The 19,682-nt window shown below is 39.2% G+C and overlaps 4 protein-coding genes across 5 annotated transcripts; 3 read left to right on the forward strand and 1 right to left on the reverse strand.

Annotated features, from left to right (window-relative positions):
• Positions 1-1,283: 1,283 nt before the first annotated feature.
• On the forward strand, positions 1,284-3,455 carry LOC137934645 (uncharacterized). Its single transcript, XM_068779096.1, has one exon. It carries the CDS (start codon positions 1,413-1,415, stop codon positions 3,378-3,380), a length of 1,968 nt encoding a protein of 655 aa, XP_068635197.1. The 5' UTR covers positions 1,284-1,412; the 3' UTR covers positions 3,381-3,455.
• A 2,619-nt stretch (positions 3,456-6,074) lies between these two features.
• Positions 6,075-12,235, forward strand: LOC137934424 (uncharacterized). Its single transcript, XM_068778749.1, has 6 exons — positions 6,075-6,484; positions 7,697-8,185; positions 8,460-8,681; positions 8,777-8,861; positions 11,439-11,549; positions 11,689-12,235. The coding sequence occupies exons 1-6, from the start codon at positions 6,368-6,370 to the stop codon at positions 12,054-12,056; spliced, it is 1,392 nt and encodes a 463-aa protein (XP_068634850.1). The 5' UTR covers positions 6,075-6,367; the 3' UTR covers positions 12,057-12,235.
• A 200-nt stretch (positions 12,236-12,435) lies between these two features.
• On the reverse strand, positions 12,436-16,889 carry LOC137934145 (cationic amino acid transporter 9, chloroplastic). 2 transcript variants are annotated; one of them, XM_068778392.1, is made up of 9 exons: positions 16,612-16,889; positions 15,958-16,364; positions 15,526-15,702; positions 15,192-15,416; positions 14,922-15,098; positions 14,564-14,800; positions 14,071-14,160; positions 12,831-12,935; positions 12,436-12,660 (listed from the first exon to the last, which is right to left on the reverse strand). In XM_068778392.1, exons 1-9 carry the CDS (start codon positions 16,841-16,843, stop codon positions 12,634-12,636), a joined length of 1,677 nt encoding a protein of 558 aa, XP_068634493.1. In that variant the 5' UTR covers positions 16,844-16,889; the 3' UTR covers positions 12,436-12,633. The 2 variants fall into 2 exon arrangements, with proteins under 2 accessions (XP_068634493.1, XP_068634492.1); XM_068778391.1 differs by having other exon boundaries at positions 12,436-12,935.
• A 472-nt stretch (positions 16,890-17,361) lies between these two features.
• On the forward strand, positions 17,362-18,132 carry LOC137934320 (transcription factor MAMYB-like). The gene has a single exon (XM_068778603.1). It carries the CDS (start codon positions 17,362-17,364, stop codon positions 18,130-18,132), a length of 771 nt encoding a protein of 256 aa, XP_068634704.1.
• The last annotated feature ends 1,550 nt before the right edge of the window (positions 18,133-19,682 follow it).

Here is a 19,682-nt window from a genome sequence, read left to right on the forward strand (position 1 = left end):
ATGAGCATGATTCTATGTTGACCCTATGTAAAATGTCTTTTAAATATTGAGTCTGAGTGAGAAAAATGTTATTGGAAGTCCTATGTACTTGGATCCTTTAATATATGTCTAAGGTTGAAGGCTTTTAACAAAAAAGACTAATGTAGGGTTTTTTCAACAATATGAGAAATGTATCATTTATGATAAGAAAGATATCATTAACATAAAGCAATAAATAAAGATGACTAGAAGAAAAGTGATAACAAAATAAGGATCAACTTTACTTGTTTGAAAACCAAAATAAAGAAAATTTACTAAAGTCAGGATACGAAACTTGAGGAGCTTGTTTAAGATAGTAAAATGTCTTTTTAAGGTGACATACATGATGTAGAAAATTGTGGTCTTTAAAACCAGGAGCTTGACGCAAGTATACTTCTTCTTGAAATGCCATGGAGGAAAGCGTTACTTACATCAAATTTTCTGTCTCATATGCCAAAAACAATTTAACAATGCTTATACTGAGCTTCACTATAAATGCCAGCTTTATTCTTTGAAGTGTATACAATTCCATATTGGAGTCAAGTACTTTCCATTCTTGTGACATTTTCCCTACAAAAAAACTTGTGATATGGTTAATATTTCAATCTTGCCCCTCTTCATTCTCAATTCTAAATTTCTACATAATATCATATTATATACATATATTCTATAATTTTATCAAATAAATTTCTATGCATTACTAGGTCAGGTTGGGTTTTTAGGGTTAAGCAATCCTTGAACCTATCCGTAACCTGCCCCGCCTCAGGCAGTGCAGGTCGCAAGTTCCCTCTTGAACCCCATCACTTTTTTTGTAAAGCTTCAAGAAATTTTGACAAAGTTGCAATAGAATTTATGTTTGTTATGCATTTTATGAGAATTTTGGCACATAAGTTTCTAGTGTTTCTTGGATTTGGAACTCTAGTAGATATTTTTAACAATTTCTCTTCTCCAAAAGCTCTCATTTCTTGAATTAAACTCTATTTATAGATCAAGAGTGGTTCCTCAATTTTCTCCTCCTTGTTGTTTACTTTGTCTAAATCTATGGGAGTGTGTTAAATGTCATTTTACTAATTCTTCTCTTAATGAAGAATGATCAACCATTTGGGGCCATGAGGGCCCGGCTGGTGAGTGGCCGGGTTCAGGTATTTTTGGGACCGCATCGTGGTGAGCTGATTGCCTTGCTTTTGTCACTCTGTCTCGGAAATCAGTTTCTTAAAGAGAGGATAAGATCGTAAGGATCAAAAGCGGTGGCGCCCATGATTCGCTTGTCGGGTTCGCCCCTTCGTCAGAACTGGCGGCTACGCTTGTCCGGTTCGCCCCTTCACGTGTCTCGGCTTGAGGCTAAAGGCAACCGGTCTGCGCACTCGGCCTTCACTCCACTCTCGCTGCCGGAAATGGGAACCCCCAAAGGTGCAGTCTTCTTCTCAGTCGTCGGTCGTCTCTATTACGGCTTCGACATTTACTCCGTCAAACTCCCCCCTCTCCTCCCCTGCGGCGATGCCTACACCGATCTTACAGAACGACGTCTCACTGACGGAGTCTCCGTCAATTTCAACGGCAACTTCATCGATGAAACCGGCTCTCTCGCTTACGTATCTGAGCGAACCGGCTCTGCGCGGATTTACCAGAACCGCCCCGACGCCAAACACCCTAAGGCTCTTCCGTCCATCGCCGGCAGCCTCTTTCACGACCGTCCTACTGTGAAGAACGGCAGCCTTTACTTCGTTTCGGCTCACGAACCGGCCGATCAGCCGTTCAAAAGCTCCTGCGCTGTTTACGTCTCTTCGGTGCGGGAACAGGGAATCGTTCGGTTGACGCCGCGGGGAGCGGTAGATTACAGCCCCGCCTTATCCAGGAGCGGGGAGCTGATCGCTGTCGCCTCGTATGGCTTCCGTCCGTGGCCCGGCGAGTTTCACGATCTTCAAACTGATATCATTGTCTTTAGGGGATCTGAGCCGGAGAAGCGGACGGTCGTGTGCGAAAGAGGGGGATGGCCGACGTGGTGCGGGGATTCGACCATCTTTTTTCACCGGAAGGCTGACGACGGCTGGTGGAGCATTTTCCGTGTTGATTTGCCGGAAATTTTTGAAGCAGCTTCCGGCGATATCAGAAAATTCGTTGAACCTCGAAGGATCACTCCGTCGGGTGTGCATGTTTTCACGCCATCGGCATCCCATGACGGGAAACGCATCGCTGTCGCGACTCGACGGCAAGGGAGCGAGTTCAGGCACGTTGAGATTTATGATACGGAATCCGGTTCGTTCTTTAAAGTCACGGAGAAATTAAACTCTAGCTTCCATCACTATAATCCGTTCTTCTCTCCGGAATCTGGACTCCTCGGTTACCACCGATTCCGAGGCGAATCGGATGCGGAACCTGGCGAATTGACGGTTCCTCATTTGGAGCACATAATTTCTCCGATTAAAGACGTGAAATTGATTCGTATAAATGGATATTTTCCTTCGTTTTCACCAAAGGGTGATCTGATCGCCACTAATCACGAATTCAGAGGTTTACAGATTCTAAAGAGGGATGGTTCGAAGAGATGGACAGTTCTGAAAGATCGAATGGCGTTTCAGACGTCGTGGAGTCCGACGGAGAAGGGCGTAGTTTACACATCAGTAGGACCTATTTTCGAATCTTCCCATTCGGCTGTCCAGATCGCGAGGATCTCGTTCGAACCGGCGGACCTAACCGATCGGGAAGAGATCCCGGCAGAGGTGAAAACCCTGACGAAGGAAGGTAGCGGCAACAACGCGTTCCCTTCCTGCTCGCCGGACGGGAAATTTCTGGTATTCCGATCCGGCCGGTCAGGGCACAAGAATCTCTACATCATCGACGCCGTACAAGGAGAAACCAAAAGCGAGGCGAGGCGGCTGACGGAGGGACCGTGGACCGATACGATGCCGAGCTGGTCGCCTGACGGGGAAATCATCGCGTTCTCGTCCAACCGGCACAACGATAATCCGGAGGCTTACAGCATCTACATTATCCGACAGGATGGAACCGACCTCCGGCGTGTCACGCTGGCGGGGCAGGAGTCAAATAAGGAGAGGGTTAACCACGTGTGCTTCAGTCCGGACTCGCAGTGGCTTCTTTTCACGGGGAATCTGGGAGGGGTGACGGCGGAGCCAGTGTCGCTACCGAATCAGTTTCAGCCCTACGGGGAATTGTTCATCTCGAGACTGGATGGCAGCGAGTTGCAGAGGTTAACATGGAACAGTTACGAGGACGGGACGCCGGCGTGGCATCCGTGGGAGCCGGACGAAGTCGACTTGGAGGGGCTGTCGTTGGGGATAGAATGCGGCGAGCCGCTGCGTGGGCAGTTCGAAGAGCCTCGTTGGATAACTTTCGATGTGTGAATTGACACGGTCGCCGCCTTGATTTTTAAGTCTTTAAATAAATTATTAATAAATTCGTCTTTGAGAATTACATAATCTGATTTTTTTTATATAAATGAGATAAAATATTATAATTTAATTATAATTAGACTATACTATTTTTTTATATTATAAATTATAATATAGGGACAGTTAGGGGTGGCTACGGTATCGGTTCGGTTCGACTCGTCATTTATCGAGCTCGAGCACCGAAATCGGCTCGTTTACCTTAATGAGCCGAGCTCGACCGAAGTTAGGTTCGGTTCGTCGGCTAGCGAACCGGCTCGAAATGAGTCGGATCGGTATGAATCGGTATGGATCGCGAGCGGGGGAGCGGGAGCGGGAGCGGGAGCGAGAGCGAGGGGGGAAAAATTTTTCCTCCCCCCTCGTCACCGCCGTCGTAGTTGTTCGCTGGCGTCTATATCGTTGTCGCAACTTTTCGCCGGCCGTCTGTTCGATTTTTTTCTCTCCTCGCAGTCACCTCTGTTTCCGTCACCGCCGACTCTGTCGTGGCCGTCATCCCCGACGATAGGTCCTCCCCGGCGCCGTAACCCCCTTTCCTCCGTGTCGTCTCGGCGGAAAACCAGAACAGGGGAGAAATAATCTCCCCCTTCTTCGCAAGAAGATGATCTCGCACGTGCGAGATCATAAAATAAAATAAAAAAAATTTTTCCTATGGAAAAAATTAAAAATAAATTTTATAGAAATAATTTTCTATAAACTATTAGTGTCTCATGTTTTTTTAAACATTTTTCTAATTGAAATTTTTTATTAAAAATTATATAATTTTCTAAGTAAGATTTTTTGTACCAAGATGGGGTAGAAAACTATATAAAAAAATTTTGAATAAGTATTTAACAGTTGATGCTATAATACTTTTAGCATGAAGCAATTTTCATTGCAATTTTGTGTTTGATATTTTATTTAATTAAAAATTTATCGATAAGTATAATAATATATTATATTGATTATTAATTTTTATTTATTTCCCTATAAGAGACAATAAAAGGTCCATTTAACTTTCCTAAGAAAATTTTAAAATATTTCCTGTAATTTTCTAATAAGTCACTAATAGTAATAAGATTTTATTTAAAGGTTTTTTTGGGAATATGTATCATAGGAAAAATATTTTTAGTTTTTCCTAGAATATAAATTTTTATTTAGGGGCACTAAGGAGGCCATAATAAATTATGGCCAGATTCAAAAATTACAAAACAAACTAGACAATAATTGGAATAAAAAATATTAATATTGGTGCATTTTAATCCGTTATTGAAATTCAATCCTGAACCTCTCCTATCATTATATTTTTTAAAAATGTATGTATAATTTTATATATAATTTATTCAAAGCCACCCCTACGTGTGAGATCATAAACAAGGAAAAAAAAAACTCTTTGTCCCTTCCTCATGGCTCTTAAATAAATTGAAAAGATATTTTAGTAGAAATACGTTTCTAGAGACTATTAGTGGTTTTTTCAATAAATGTTGAAAAAACATTTTTAATAGAAATATAGGGACCATTAGTGCCTCATATTTTTTCAAAATATTTTTCTAAATATAAATTCTTTTTAAAAAATCATATAATTTTTCAAGTAAGATTTTCTTGCCAAGATGGGTTAGAAAACCATATAGAAAAATTTTGAATAAGTATTTGACAGTTGATGATATAATACTTTGAGCATGTGACAATTTTCATAGCAATTTTGTATTTGACATTTTATGTGATTAAAAATTTATCGATAAGTATAATAATATATTAGATTAATTATTGATTTTTATTTATTTCCTTAGAAAAGGCAATAAGAGGTCCATTTAAATTTCCTAAGAAAAATTTAAAATATTTCTTGTAATTTTCTAGTAAGTCTGTAATAGTAATAGGATTTTATTTAAAGGATTTATAGTTTTTATTTGGGTGATTGTAAATTGATAGTGATATTTTATTTAATTTTGTTGTGTTTGATTATTGTATGGAGTTTATTTATAATGTTATGCAGTGTATGGAGTGTTTAGATTATTTTATGGAGTGTATAAACAATTTCATGAAGTGTTTATGGAATGTATAGACAATTTTATGGAGTGTTTATGGAGTGTTTATGTAGGTATTATGTATATTGATTATGCCCAATTTTAAGTAGAGGTCATGCCGAATTTTATACAAGTATTATATATATAGATTATGCTCAATTTTAAGTAGAGATTATACCCAGTCTTATACACATATTATATATATAAGTTATGCCCAATTTTATGTAGAGGTCATGTCCAATTTTATGTAAAATGTATGCATAATTTTATATACATTTTATTAAATATATATTTTTTGAAAAATTTTAAGTGTATGTTGAGGCTCGAGCTCGGCTTGAAGCTCGGCTCAAACTCGTTGGGCTCGAGCTCGATAACAATTTTAGGCTCGAGACGAGGCTCGACTCGAAGCTCGGCTCAAAATATTTAAATCAAGCTCGACTCGAACATAGCAGGTTCGGGTTCGGATCGGCTCGGTTCGATGCCAGCCCTAGACTTTGGACCGTAACTCGCACGATGATCAAGGGTTTTTTTCCGGTCCTGTCATCGGATCCTAGCTACCGATACACATAGTCCAGCCCGGCTCCGTTTAGAGCTCCCTATTCGTTCTCGATTCAAATCTTTGAAATACGCAGAGCTGCCACCGATACTTTACTGAGTTTATTTGCTGTTATCCTTCACGGAAGATCTGAGAAGGTAAAAATGAGAATGTTGTTCCATTATAACCGCAGGATCTGATGGTCTGAGAGAATCTAGGAGAGTTCCTTGCGGCAGTTTGGCGGAGATTGGGGGTTTTGCCCATTTCTGAACTTAGGTCCGGATTTCGGCATTTTTCCAGTTTCTGGCACTTGACACAGTCACATTTCGAGAGTCATGACAGTTCAAACATCGCTGAATACCGGTTTAATTTAAGAATCCTCTGGTTCCTTTTACTGTGAATTCGCAATGGAGTTCACAGATGCTTATAAGCAGACGGGTCCATGTTGTTTCTCCCCTAATTCCCGTTTTCTTGCTATCGCCGTGGATTCGCGTCTTGTTATTAGAAATGTTCTCTCTCTCAAGGTACGTCCAATTCCATTGTGCTTACTCACTTCCTGAGGGCTTTGCTGGTTTTCATCGTTTCGCTATGTGGAAAATTATTTCGGATTTTCTCGCTTACTCTCTATGAGCTGAAACTTGAAGTGATATATTTGTTTTTCCTTCTTGACGAGCATCCTGCTCTTCTTTCTAAGTGTCTGTGCTTAAAGATTTCAACGTATGCACTTGAAGCCAAATGCGTATTGGAGGAAATCTGCGTTCGTGGCTAAATCCTTTCCCATCAGGCAAACAAGGTCGGCAGGATCCAGTTCATCAGTTTAGCGCGGGCTGGTGTACTTAATGCTCAGTGTCTTACTGGAGCCGAAAGTGCTTACATTTGTGAGCAAACCCCGCAAATTAGGATATTTGCATACGGCATTCACCAATCTCTTCTTTCTTTGGCAGTGTTTACTAGTTTGAAAGGGAAATGACATTTTAAGCATCGTTTATAAAATTGTATTTGCTGTAGGAAAGGCTTTTACACCTTGTCTCAGTACGTAGAATATTTTTATTGGGGAGTGTCTAGAAACTGAATCTTTCTTCACATAAAAAACACTCACATACTTCAGATTTCATCAGATACCTGAACTGTCCATGAAACAGGCATGTCTCTGGTGACTTAGTAATTCAGGACAACCATCTTGATAAACATCGCACTGATGAGCTACCAAGGGATGTTGGAAAGTAGAACTTATTCATGATTATATGGACACAGATTAATCTACACTCCAAATAACGAGGAGATCAAGTACTAGAGCTGATGTAACTTTAGACCCATAGAAAAAGTTTTCATAACCCACATTGTGACTTGCCATAGTTTGCTAAACCTGATCCTGGCTGCTTAGCTTTGCACATAGCAATGGCGTGAAAGTCCTCTAAAAGGGTATATGCCCACATTATAAAGGCACTATATCATTTCTATGATGCATAGCGCCTTCAATGCGTTATCCATTTTTAACTCTGATCAAATTCAATTGGTAGCTTGAAGCCCCAATATCATCTGGATTTGGTGCTCTTGATGCAAAGAACTATTTCCTTCCTTGGATTACCATGATGGTAGATGTTTCTTGTTACTCCCTCCTACCAAAAAAATAGTGAAAGAGAAAGAAAGAAAGAAAGAAAAAAAGGTAGATAGTTCTTCTTATTTGATATGCTAATCATATTTCTGCTCATGGTTTTTACTCTTGCTGACCGCAGGTTGTACAACTGTATTCATGTTTGGATAAGATAAACTTTATTGAGTGGGCTCTTGATTCAGAGTATATACTTTGTGGTCTTCATAAAAGACCAGTAATTCAGGCATGGTCATTGACACAACCTGAGTGGACATGCAAAATAGATGAAGGTCCTGCTGGCATTTCTCATGCAAGATGGAGTCCAGACAGTCGTCACATTCTTACCACGTCAGATTTTCAGTTGAGGTTGACTGTTTGGTCACTAGTTAATACTGCATGTGTTCATCTGCAGTGGCCTAAACATGGTTCAAAGGGTGTATCTTTTACCCAAGATGGAAAGTTTGCAGCAATTTGCACTCGGCGGGATTGCAAGGACTACATAAATCTACTGTCCTGCCATACATGGGAAATTATGGGCGTTTTTGCTGTTGACACAATAGACTTGGCTGACATTGAATGGTCTCCAGATGATAGTGCTATAGTAATATGGGATTCTCCTCTTGAGTATAAGGTATAAATCCTTCATGCATTTCTTTTAGTATAATCTAATCCCTCATGAAGCTACTGTGGCCATCTGTTATAAATTGTTTGCGGAACTGCCAAAAGGGCTTGAAAATTGTTATGATTTATATACGAGAGAACTTGGGGCAGCCTGCTGACTCTTGTGCACTCAACATAGGATGAGCTATTCCAAGGCCCTAAATAAGGCCAAACATGTATCAAATTCAAGGGTAGTATTTCTTATTCAGCTGTAAGAAAAGATCTAATGAATTGTTCTGGTGCAGATTCTGATCTATTCGCCAGATGGTAGATGCCTATTCAAATATCAAGCATATGAAAGTGGCTTAGGTGTAAAAACTGTTGCATGGTCCCCTAGTGGCAAATTTCTGGCGATTGGTAGCTATGATCAGATGTTACGTGTATTGAACCACTTAACATGGAAAATCTTTGCTGAATTCACTCACATTTCTACTGTTCGTGGGCCTTGTAACACTACCATTTTCAAAGTAAAATTCCCATTTTCTTCATGATTTAAAAACCAGTATATTGGTCAGCTGCATTACCTGAACATAAAATACTAAGTATGTTGAATTATTTGCAGGAGGTAGATGAGCCTTTACAACTTGATATGTCAGACTTTAGCCTAACGGATGATCTTCCTCATAAGACACAAGGCAACTGTCCCGGTGGGTTTAATGAAGAATTCTTTTTTGCTGCTCAGTATAGTTGTTTGAAATTATCTGTCTGCTTAAATTTCTCTCTTTAGATGTTCTAGGAAATTACTGGCCAGGCCACCTAAAATGGTCTGTGCACGTCTAATATAAACTTCCCAAAGATATCTTGGTCTCCTCTACCATGTTTGACTTCTCAAAGAGTTCTCAATAAGTTCTCCATCTCACTAATTTGGTCATGAGAATTAGCACTTTGCTCTTTTAGCAGCTTTTCCGCTATGAGTTTGTGTTCTTGACTTTTGGCTTCTCTATGTGATGTCTTCCCTCCTACTTCAAATTCATTCTCATGTATTCTTTCATTCATTTAGGAAAAGTTTACCGGAAACAGCCTCTTGATAACCAAGACTTGTGGCTAGTCGTATTTAAATAAAAATGCCTGTGGAGAATGTAAGAAACTCCAGTTTCTTATTTATATGCTATTTCTTTTGTCAAATCATTGAAACAAAAAAGGAGCTATCACTAGTTATCATTACTGGAATAGACGACAAGGTTGCTAGTTTATTATCACGACCCAAAAATATAGTTTTTTATTGAAGAAAAAAATTGTACATTTTTCGATAAAAAAAGCTCTGAACTATGACTGTGAGGCAACGATTTATCAAATCCTATGACAAATGAATAGGTAAAAATGTTAAAGAGGCAAAATGTTTATGGATTAATTAATTGATAAGTTTCTATAAGTTATTCATAGAAGGTGGTGAAAGACATTCATCTAGCAATCTTTGTTTAGGGAAAATCTATGTTTTGAATTATTAAAATTTTTCAGAAAAAGGAACTGCTCTCCCCCTTAATGGTTGGAGCATTTGTATTGTTCTAGACTTCTGTAGCTCTCTTTCCATCTCCTGGAGCAGACTCATAGGGATGCAAATTGAATTGCTAATAGCTTGGCTAAAAAAGGAGTCTTCAGACAGCATTTTGCCATGGGTAGCTGTCTCACTCTTGTTCCCTGAGGCTTGCAGATTCTCCCTCCCTCCCCTTTGTATACTTCTTCTCCTCTCATAAAACTTCTCTTTTTTCTACAAAAAGGGTATTCCTGAAAGATCCTATTGATATACCTGTTAGATAATTCCAACATAACTAGTTAATAATTACTTAATTTCATTTGTTTTTTTTTTCCTTTACACTTAGAGAAGACATTTCTATTAGATCATTGGTAGAAAATGTGTTGTATATAATTTGCTTTCAGAGGCTCATTCATAAACTACTTGTGAGACAAATGAGGTACATACACTGATGCCAAAGTTGAGGATTTTTACTACCCTCAGGTTGAAGGAGTCCTAAAAGATATCACCAAAGATAGCTAACTTGAACTGGCTGGATTTCCTTTAATATTTATCTTAGTTATTGACCAGAGATTATAACTCTAAAAAGAATTATTGGTTAGTTAATATCAGCCCTAATCATTTATGCACCATACTAAATTCGTTTCTTCAACTATCTATTGGAAGTTGCTACTTTATTTAGTTTTAGTTATTTATTGCAAAGTTTGCTTTGAGTGGCCTATTCACTGCTTAAGCAATGTGTGGACCAGATTTGAAGATATAGTTTGCTAAATATTTTCAGCTTTCCACACTTCTAAAGGTATTTAAATAGGTAAAAAATAAAAAATAAATTTGAAATATACTAGTCTTCACAATGATATGTTTTTTACTTGCCTGATGTGCCAAACTATTGGAATTTTTTTTTTGTCTTCTCAGCTATTTTTATTATTCTAATATGTCTTTTCTTATTTGTCTTCTATGATACACACCATGCAAGTAAAATGTTTCTCTTGTAAGTTGGAAGTCTTGACAAATACAGAAAGTTGAACCATTTCGCTAAATTTTAGCTGAATATAGAGTTGGTAGTTCTATAAAATTATTTTTTATAATTTTCAAATATCATAAAACATAAACCAGCCATAAATAGAACGTAATTTCTATAAGAAACATCAAATTGTAGAAAACATGATGAATGACATATGCACTCCAGCTTATTCACTAAATTTACTACCATGTTACAATGTCATCGTTCAACTTTAGGAGCCACAAATGAAACTTATTTTGTGTCTGTTTTTTCTAAGTCAGAGTCATTTGATGTGACAGGGTAGGATTTTTTTGTGTGACCCGAAAAGGCTACCGTATTTAGTTCAATTGGGCTATCCAATCTAAGTCTCAGAACGCCGGACATTTGTATGTGTCGGTGGTAAAAAGTTCTACCATTTATGGTTATACTTGTGCTCCATGTCTTAGGCCAGTTGCTTGAGACTGAAATTTGGAGTGTGAGAATAGTCCTGCAATATTTTGGGACTGAACAGATTTTGTACTTTTTGGTTGGAATTTTTTTTCTAACTGTGGCCAATCGTTTTGGGATGGGCAAGTGACTCAACTTTAATTGTGTGTTGGTGTGAAATTTACTATTAGTAAAATGTTGTGGCTCTTACTACTTTTATCTGTTAGTTTTCACATATGCTCCATCTGCAACTTTTTATTACAATATAGTGCTTTGGGCCTGCTGCATTGTCCAACACGATCTATTTTCTTTTTCATTCAGAAAATTCTTCAGAACAACATGTCAGGGTTAGATATAAAGTAATGGATTCACCAATTAGCTTACCATTTCAGAAGCCTCCCCATGAAAAGCCCAATCCCAAGCAAGGCATTGGTGAGTTTGTCATTCATATTTTTTACAGTGCATTTAACTGCTCTCTCTTCCGCTTTATTTTTCTATGCATATCTCTAATTTAAATATCTTTATATTGTCTTTTGCTTGTGTTTATTTATTTACTTGAATGGTTGGTCAGGAATGTTGTCATGGAGCAATGACAGTCAGTATCTTTTCACTCGTAATGATAGTATGCCCACAGTTCTTTGGTTATGGGATATTCACCATCTTGAATTGGTTGCCATCTTAGTGCAAAAGGAGCCTATTCGTGCAGCAGCATGGGACCCAACTTGTGCTCGTCTTATTTTATGTACTGGAAGTTCCCATCTTTACATGTGGACTCCTTCTGGTTCCTGCTGTGTGAGTATCCCACTTCCCAACTTTATGATATCAGACCTCAAGTGGAACTTAGATGGTAGTTGTCTGCTTCTAAAGGATCGTGATTCATTCTGTTGTGCTACCATTCCTGTTCTGGTAGATTCCAGTGAAGATAGCTCAGATGAGTAACTTGTATTGGCTTTGAAGTTGAACTAGCAGCTTTGTAATTATATGTTAGCAGCAAAAACGGGTTATTATGATATTCTTCTTAGAACTGCTATCGAGGGTTTTAGCTGTGTGTATTCGTTGTTTCGTGTTTTGAGGATTACATATGGTAGGTTAGATGTTATTACCCTAACGCAGAATTAAATGGCTAGAAAGAAAGAGTTTGATGCTTTTTTCTTCCTATTTTATACCAAAAACACTTATATAAATGTATTCCCAATTTTCAATTCCATTAGGTGGTTTGGAACTAAGTAGAAAAAATAGAGAAGTTTGATTTGACTGTCATCTGATTCTATAACTGGTTAAAGAAACATTTCATTTTAGGCCTCTGAAATGCCAAGCTAGCAAAACTTTGATGCAATAAATTCAAAATCACTATTGATTAACTCATTATCTGTAAGAAAATAGATGAAGCTGTCTACAATTCAAACATTGGAAAATTTTGCAGGAGGCCAGCAATTCTTCTGCAAACTGAAAAATCACATTGGAGCATACTACTACCCTCACGAAATCTTGGTTGTTGTTACCGCAGGATTTCGGTTTATGACTCTGGCCCATCCAATACAACCTATTACACGAGGAATCATGCTTTTACAACAGAGTTTCAGTTTACCGAAGGAATACAAATGTCTATAATAATACAACATTTATTTGTCAAAATAAGAATATAACAAACACAAGATCTGGCGAAGGTGCCTATTAAGTTGCTTCTGATGAGGTCCTGTGATAAGCTATTACCTGGTCTGAGTCCACTGGATGTGCATGATGCTGTCCGTAGAAGGCATAAATTCCAATTGTGATTATGCTGAGGATGACAAATCTAATCCATGCTTCCTCGTGTAGCTGCAGAAGTCATAGGGTAACAATAAATTCAGGGAACTAGATTTCGTAAGGTGACAAGCTATAGGCTAACACATCAATCCACGGAATCAAAAATGCAAGTAATTGCTCAAAACAAACCAAGATTCACAACCCAATACATGCATAGGCAATATTACACTGGAGTGGACTGAAACGCGGCTGCATATAGCAAAATATGGTAAATAAGGGGATAGCAAAAAGGTAACATCAGGCGCTGCAAAGGATTTTGGTCTTTTCAGGGGTATCGTACTTTGCAGGACTATCAAGATAGGTAATTCAACCAGAAGATTTGATAGGTGAGAATGTTAGGGACGCTCCCGGACCAATTCTGTGCAAAATGGGCCAAACCATTCTCCTATAAGCAGCAATGAAGACACCACATATGACAGCATAAAACACAGTAGAGTTAAGATCCTATTATCTAATGAGTCTTTCCCCAGCTCAGTTATGAGGAAATATTGGCAGCAGATAATTCAATTTGGAACTTGGAAGCCCCAGTTCTGTCCCTTGGGAGCACCTTCCGACAGAAACTATTGGCAGCAGATAATTCAATTTGGAAGCTCACAGCAAGGAACCCTCCCTGCCCTGTGCCAAAAAAAAAAAAAAAAACCCTGACCCAGATGGCACTGGTGGTTTTTTTCATGAACTCAATGGCCAAACGAGGCTGAATCCAAAGCTTGCTAGCAGACATTAGATTATTTGGCCAAAACTTCTATAGCAATTGGTTGTAGAAGGTGATTCAGCCACGTATTGGCTGGATGAGTAAGGATTTAGCTCCCCCTTCAAGATTAAGATACATGTTTGATGAAACTGCTGCCCTCAAGGATTCATGGGAGATGATGTGAAATCATGTCTCTAGATCAGCTTGGTAAAAAGGAACTTCTTTAAAGTGTCTTCGAGTCCTTGGCGCCTCCCTTCACCTCTAGTCATTGAGGATATGTATGTACTTAATGTTGTATCATATAGTTATACAACCTTCCATGCTTTGAGATACCTCTTGTCCTCGGATATCAATGTTTACAATCCAATTTTCAGCACTTATACATAATTTTGTCACAATTGTCATGAATAATGAACTTCCTTGGAAAGAAATAAAAGTAATCCCTGAAATGCAAACCTGGGCAAAGAGAAAGATGTTGAAGAAGATGGAAACAGATGGCAGAAAGGGAACTCCTGGACAAACGAAGCCTGGGGGATCCACATAAAGCTGCAAAAGAAGAAACCGGGTCATTTATCTCGCTTCTTCATAGTTTTAAGGCAGTTTGTGCAACATGGCAAAAATTAAGTCAACACTTGCAGTTAAGTTTGACGCTTTTGAATTTGGTAACCATGTTGATGATCAACTCAATTGCTGCTTGTATCTCATGATGTCATGACTAGAAACCGACAAATTGCAGAGTTTGAAAGTTGGTTGTGCTAACTGAAACTAATCCTTCATATGTGTGTTATGAATTCTTATTTGGAGCAAATGCTATACTTCAAATTTAGAAAGCTTCACACAGTTAAGAATGTAGCTACAAGTATTGTAAAAAAAAAGAAAGAAAGTGAAGCTACAAATGAAAAGGACCGAGATCTCTCTCTCACTATTGTTGCGAAATAATTTAACTTACTTTGCGAAAATGAAGAGCAATAATAGCAAGCACTGCTAACAGTAGAGCCACAACTGAAAACACGAATGGAGCACCATAGCGGTAGCAGAGTCCACAAGCGAATCCACACAAGCTAATTCCTATAAGACATGTAACACCTTCATGCCACATAGAAATCCAACTCCCAGACACTCGATCCACTGCCCTGTCCTTCCAACGAAGGACTATTACACTAGCAGATACAACAGAATAGCCAGTCTGCAAGGATCTCATAATCAGTATCCATGAGGTTGGAATATGTCAAAGGAAAATAAATGCTTTGAAAGTCATGTCAAGAACAGAATCACAATAAATATTGTCCAAGGATTGACAAGTATACCAGTGAGCCAACTGAAAGAATGTGGGACAGTTCATGCACATTGAGTAGCGCTGCCATGATGATAGCAACAAAACCAACCCAAATCTGAGAGCAAATTGGAGTATGACGTTTGGAGTCGACTTGAGAAAAAAATGCAGGCAATAATCCATCCCTTCCAATCCCAAGATACAACCGAGACTGCTCAAAGAAATCAGCCCTTGTTATTACTAAGGAGAAGAAAATCTTAAATTTTTTATCCTTAAATTGCAGTCCTGTCCTGATATAACTCACCTGAACATACAAACCAACAAGAAGAGTTGTAGTAAGACCTGCTACAGCACCTATACTGATAAGTATAGTTACATATTTCATTCCCTTGGCAGTAAATGCTTCAGACAAAGGTGCATCTTCACCAAGAAGCTTGTATGGCACCATTCCAGTAATTACTAAGCAGACAGCAATGTATAATATTGCACAAAGGAGGAGGCTCCCAAGGATACCAATGGGTAAATCTTGCTGCAGTTAAAAGGAGCAGGATGAAAAGATCAGGAAAAGGCAATGGTATTTCAAAAACTGAACACTTGACTCAAAAACTGGTCTGGACATTGAACATCACAATTAGCACCTGTGGCCTTTTGGATTCTTCAGCTGAGTTTGCCACTGCATCAAATCCAACATAAGCAAAAAACACAACAGTTGCTCCAGTAACAACAGCTTGAAAACCATTAGGAGCGAAAGGAGACCAATTTGACACCTCCACTTCAAAAGCACCAGCGAAGATGACAAAAACAACAATGAGGACCTGCAACGTAAGAAAGGAGAGGCACATGAAAGTCTTCAACTAATATTCTTGCAGTAGCTCAAAATTAAATTAGCACTCTCATTTCATCATGCCTGATACCAAAGTAAACAATTTGAAGATTCATAGATGTCACAGCTGAGGTTTGATAATGATGCAAGGGGATGTGGAAAAGGGAAGCTAAATCAGATTCTCATATAGGACATTCAGATCCTAAAACATTAAGACAAGAAAAGAAAAAAAAAGCTTGAAGTAAACCTTTGTCACAGTCATAATTGAATTCACAACAGATGACTCTCCAACACCTCGGCAAAGAATTATAGTCAGAAGCACCAGTAGGATAGGAGCCAACGCATTGATGGAAAGAAATCCTCCAACCTCTTTGCCATGTCCAATCCAACTAGGAATATGACCTTTGAAAACGGGAAAGAGCTCTACTATTGTGATCAGATAGCTTGCCAAGCTTCGAGCAATACTAGCAGCACCGATATGGTAATCAAACATCAGTTGAGCAAAAACAAGGAAAGCAGTCAGCTCATTAAACGCGGCATATGTATACATATAAGCCCCGCCAACAACAGCAGGGAAGCGGGAAGAGAGCTCCGCGTATGATAATGCATTGAGCATACACGCAGCTCCAGCAAGTATAAAACTAATCGTAACACCTGCATTTGACAGAAACAAGGAAAAGAACATAAAATTCTAAATATTCAACATAAGGAAATTTACAAAGAAAAATCAACCCAAACCAAAAGCAAATTCATAACGAAATTAGCTAGAGGACAAGTAAATATTAACCAAACGAAAAAAAAAAAATTACAAAAACAACAACAACGACGGCTTAAGCTTAACTAAAAACACCATCCAAGCACGAGCGAGTTCCAAGATGAAGAATACTACACTACTACTAACTTGGTCCGGTATCACGAGCGACAGTTCCGGTGACGACAAAAATCCCAGCACCAATCGACGCCCCAACGCCGAGGAGAATCAGGTCGAATAGGCCAAGACGGCGAACCAAGACGTCACCGACGACGGACCGTTCTGAAGGCCCGATGAGGGTTTTGGATCTGTTAGCCGAAGCCCAGAAGTTAGAGAACCATGACGTAGGAGAGGAAGACGAAGATCCCTTCTGCCTTCTCATGTTCCGTGCGACTGTCGCCAGGTCGAAGGCAGAGTCCAGGGGTCAAATCACGAGATTTTGATCAGAAGTGTGCCTCCACCGCAAAAGGACTAATACCAGCCCCTCATAATGGGCTTCTTTCACTTTACAGTACACGTAGAGCAAAAGAATTATTTCAGCCCAAAACAATGGGCTTCTGCTAAAGTTGTTTCTTTCAGACCCAATAACTTTTAGTTTGCTGTAGATGGAAAGTAAGAGAAACCGCGAGGCAAGTAACAAAAGCCGGGCCGCCCCTCCTGTGTCTGCATCAGATCCTTCAAGCTCCATACCTCCTGAATATGGAGTTCTTTGACGAGGAAACCCGACCAAGATTCCTTTTCCAATCCCGAGCGTGTTCTTCTGATGATTCCAGTTCCGAACCCCATAAAGTTAACAAATTTCACCTAGCAATTTGTGCCGCTGCTTCTCTAACTACTGCTGTCGTTACATTCCTCTTCGTCGAATCGCAAACATTACAATGTCTGTTCTTTTGGGTCGCCATGTCTCTCCTCGTTGGTCCTGTTGCTCCTATCTCTCACACCGGTGGTGAAATTCGTGTTGGTGTAGGCGAAATTGTGGACTTTCCAGATCAAGATCCTGCAGAAAATGAAGAACCCAAGAGAGTAAACCCTAGTCGCAGATCCAAGGTCAGAAAGGCCGAGGACATTCGGGTGAACAGTCCCGCGCCTGTGGCGAATCCGGTCATTTTGGATAAATCTGAAAAGAAGATCGGGAATTCTGTCTCTAATGCTGTTGAATCAACGAAGACAGAAGAAAAGGAATGGGTAGAGGAAGATTTTGAGCTTTTGAAGAAACAAATATTGAAACATCCGGTGGGGGAACCCAGACGCTGGGAGTTAATCGCGGAAGCTTTTCGTGGGCGCCATGGATTGGATAGTGTGATCAAGATGGCAAAGTCGATGTCAGAGAAGAGAGCTAGTGGTGGAGACCCGTTTGCGCAGTTTCTGAAGCAAAGAAAGCCTCTGGATAAGCGAGCTGAAGCTAGCATCGGAGTTTTACCGGTTATTTCTACGGAGAACGGCGACTCTCAGAAAGCGAATGAGAAAGAAGGCGAGAGTTCAAGTTGGACATCCGGAGAAGACCTTGCTTTGCTTAATGCTTTGAAGGCTTTCCCAAAGGACACTTCCATGAGGTGGGAAAAGATTGCCGCTGCAGTTCCTGGGAAACCTAAGGCAGCATGTATGAAGAGGGTTGCGGTGCTCAAAAGGGATTTTCGTGGTTCAAAGGCTTCTGAAACTAGGGAAAACTAGGGAAAGGGACTGAAAGCTTCGTGGTCTGTTTCATGTATTCTTTCTAGGGGCAACGGTGAGGTAATCTTTGTAACGGTGATACAATTTACATACAAAGAGTTAAAATTCATTTGTTAACGTGCTACTTGGAGAGTTGGAGTTTTTCTCCAGAAAAAAGAAAAATGCTACTTGGAGATTTTCTCTTATTTCTGGAGGCTATAGTTTCAAGTTATTTTCCTTTTCTTCCAAAGACTGGTGTTGGACTCTTAGTTACAGGCACAGGTTCAAAAAAAGCAACTGAAAATACAGCTTTTATGACTGTAACTTCAAGCAATTTATTGCAATAAAGCCTTATACTGTTAGGAGTGATTGCCAAAGAACAGATGAGTTTAGTGGTGTATAATGTTGTTGGTTTTCTAAAAGTTTATTGCATCTGTGACCTATTATTGCCATTTTATGAAGCTGTTTGTTGACATGGCTGATGCACTGGTACCATTAACTATTTATAACTTTGTAGAATGTAAAATATGGATCTGCAGTCGACCAATGAGTTATGTTGCTGTCAAGGACATGAGAAAAAAAAAGAAATCTCTGATGAATAAACATCTATTGCCACATAGAGAGTGATCCTTGCACTCTTGAATCTTTGGTTACATTAAAATGCCAACTTACAGAAAATGGGAGTGGTTTTTGTGTTCGTTTTGAAGAATTTGACAATCAAGAAGGATTACATAAACCTTGTAGTAGTGGATGTCATGCAGTCAGTTCAGTATCAAACAAGTTTTGCAATGACCTTTTAGTTAGAACTTCCCATCTTGAACCTGTTTGCTGGGGTTGAGTTCGATCTCGCTTACATCTCTTTGTCTGCAATGGCATCCACCCTAGTTTTGTCACTTATTGTCAAGTTTCAACCTTGTTATGTTTTAAGGAAGGTTTTCAAAGTTCTTATTTTAAGGCATGTTTAGTGTAGTCTCTTCTTAGCCAGATCACTTGTAGCAGTACCTTTTGTATTTCTTAGTATCTTAATTTATTTGGAAAGAAGAGAAGTTGTGCAGAGGAACTGTGTTGCAATTTGGTCTTCAGTTAACCTGGTGAGCCAATGATCCAAACCCAAACTAACCTTGGTCGTGTTTCAACTTTGAATTACAATGGATCAAGAAGATTGAATGTGCCACACTTGCTTCAGTTCTATCTAGTTTTTAACTTATGCACAACTAAAGATCAAATGCCAAATTCTGGTTCTTGAAGGGGCTTGAATCTTTTCCTCTAGATTTTAAGGTTTTGGAGCTCCATTATTGCTTGGTGAGGAAGAACTTAAACCTGATCTTTGGGAACTCCAGCCAAGCAACTGGTTACAACACATCCACACACACAAAAGCAACAGGCCTAGAGAAAATGCACAAGGTTTTTACAATTTGATAGTACTAGAATATCGAAAAGATTGTGATTCCATCTCTGCCAACCTAGTATTCATCACTAAGATCTTCCCACATTTCTATAGAAAGTTTCTTTGCAAAATTGAAAATAATGTTATCAGAGTAAAAACAACAGCAGAATTAGATCTTAACGTT

This window comes from Aristolochia californica, unplaced genomic scaffold, assembly GCF_029961685.1.
Source record: "Aristolochia californica isolate CCGP_79_NKW_82.1479 unplaced genomic scaffold, dmAriCali1.0.hap1 SCAF_6, whole genome shotgun sequence".
NCBI lineage: Eukaryota > Viridiplantae > Streptophyta > Magnoliopsida > Piperales > Aristolochiaceae > Aristolochia > Aristolochia californica.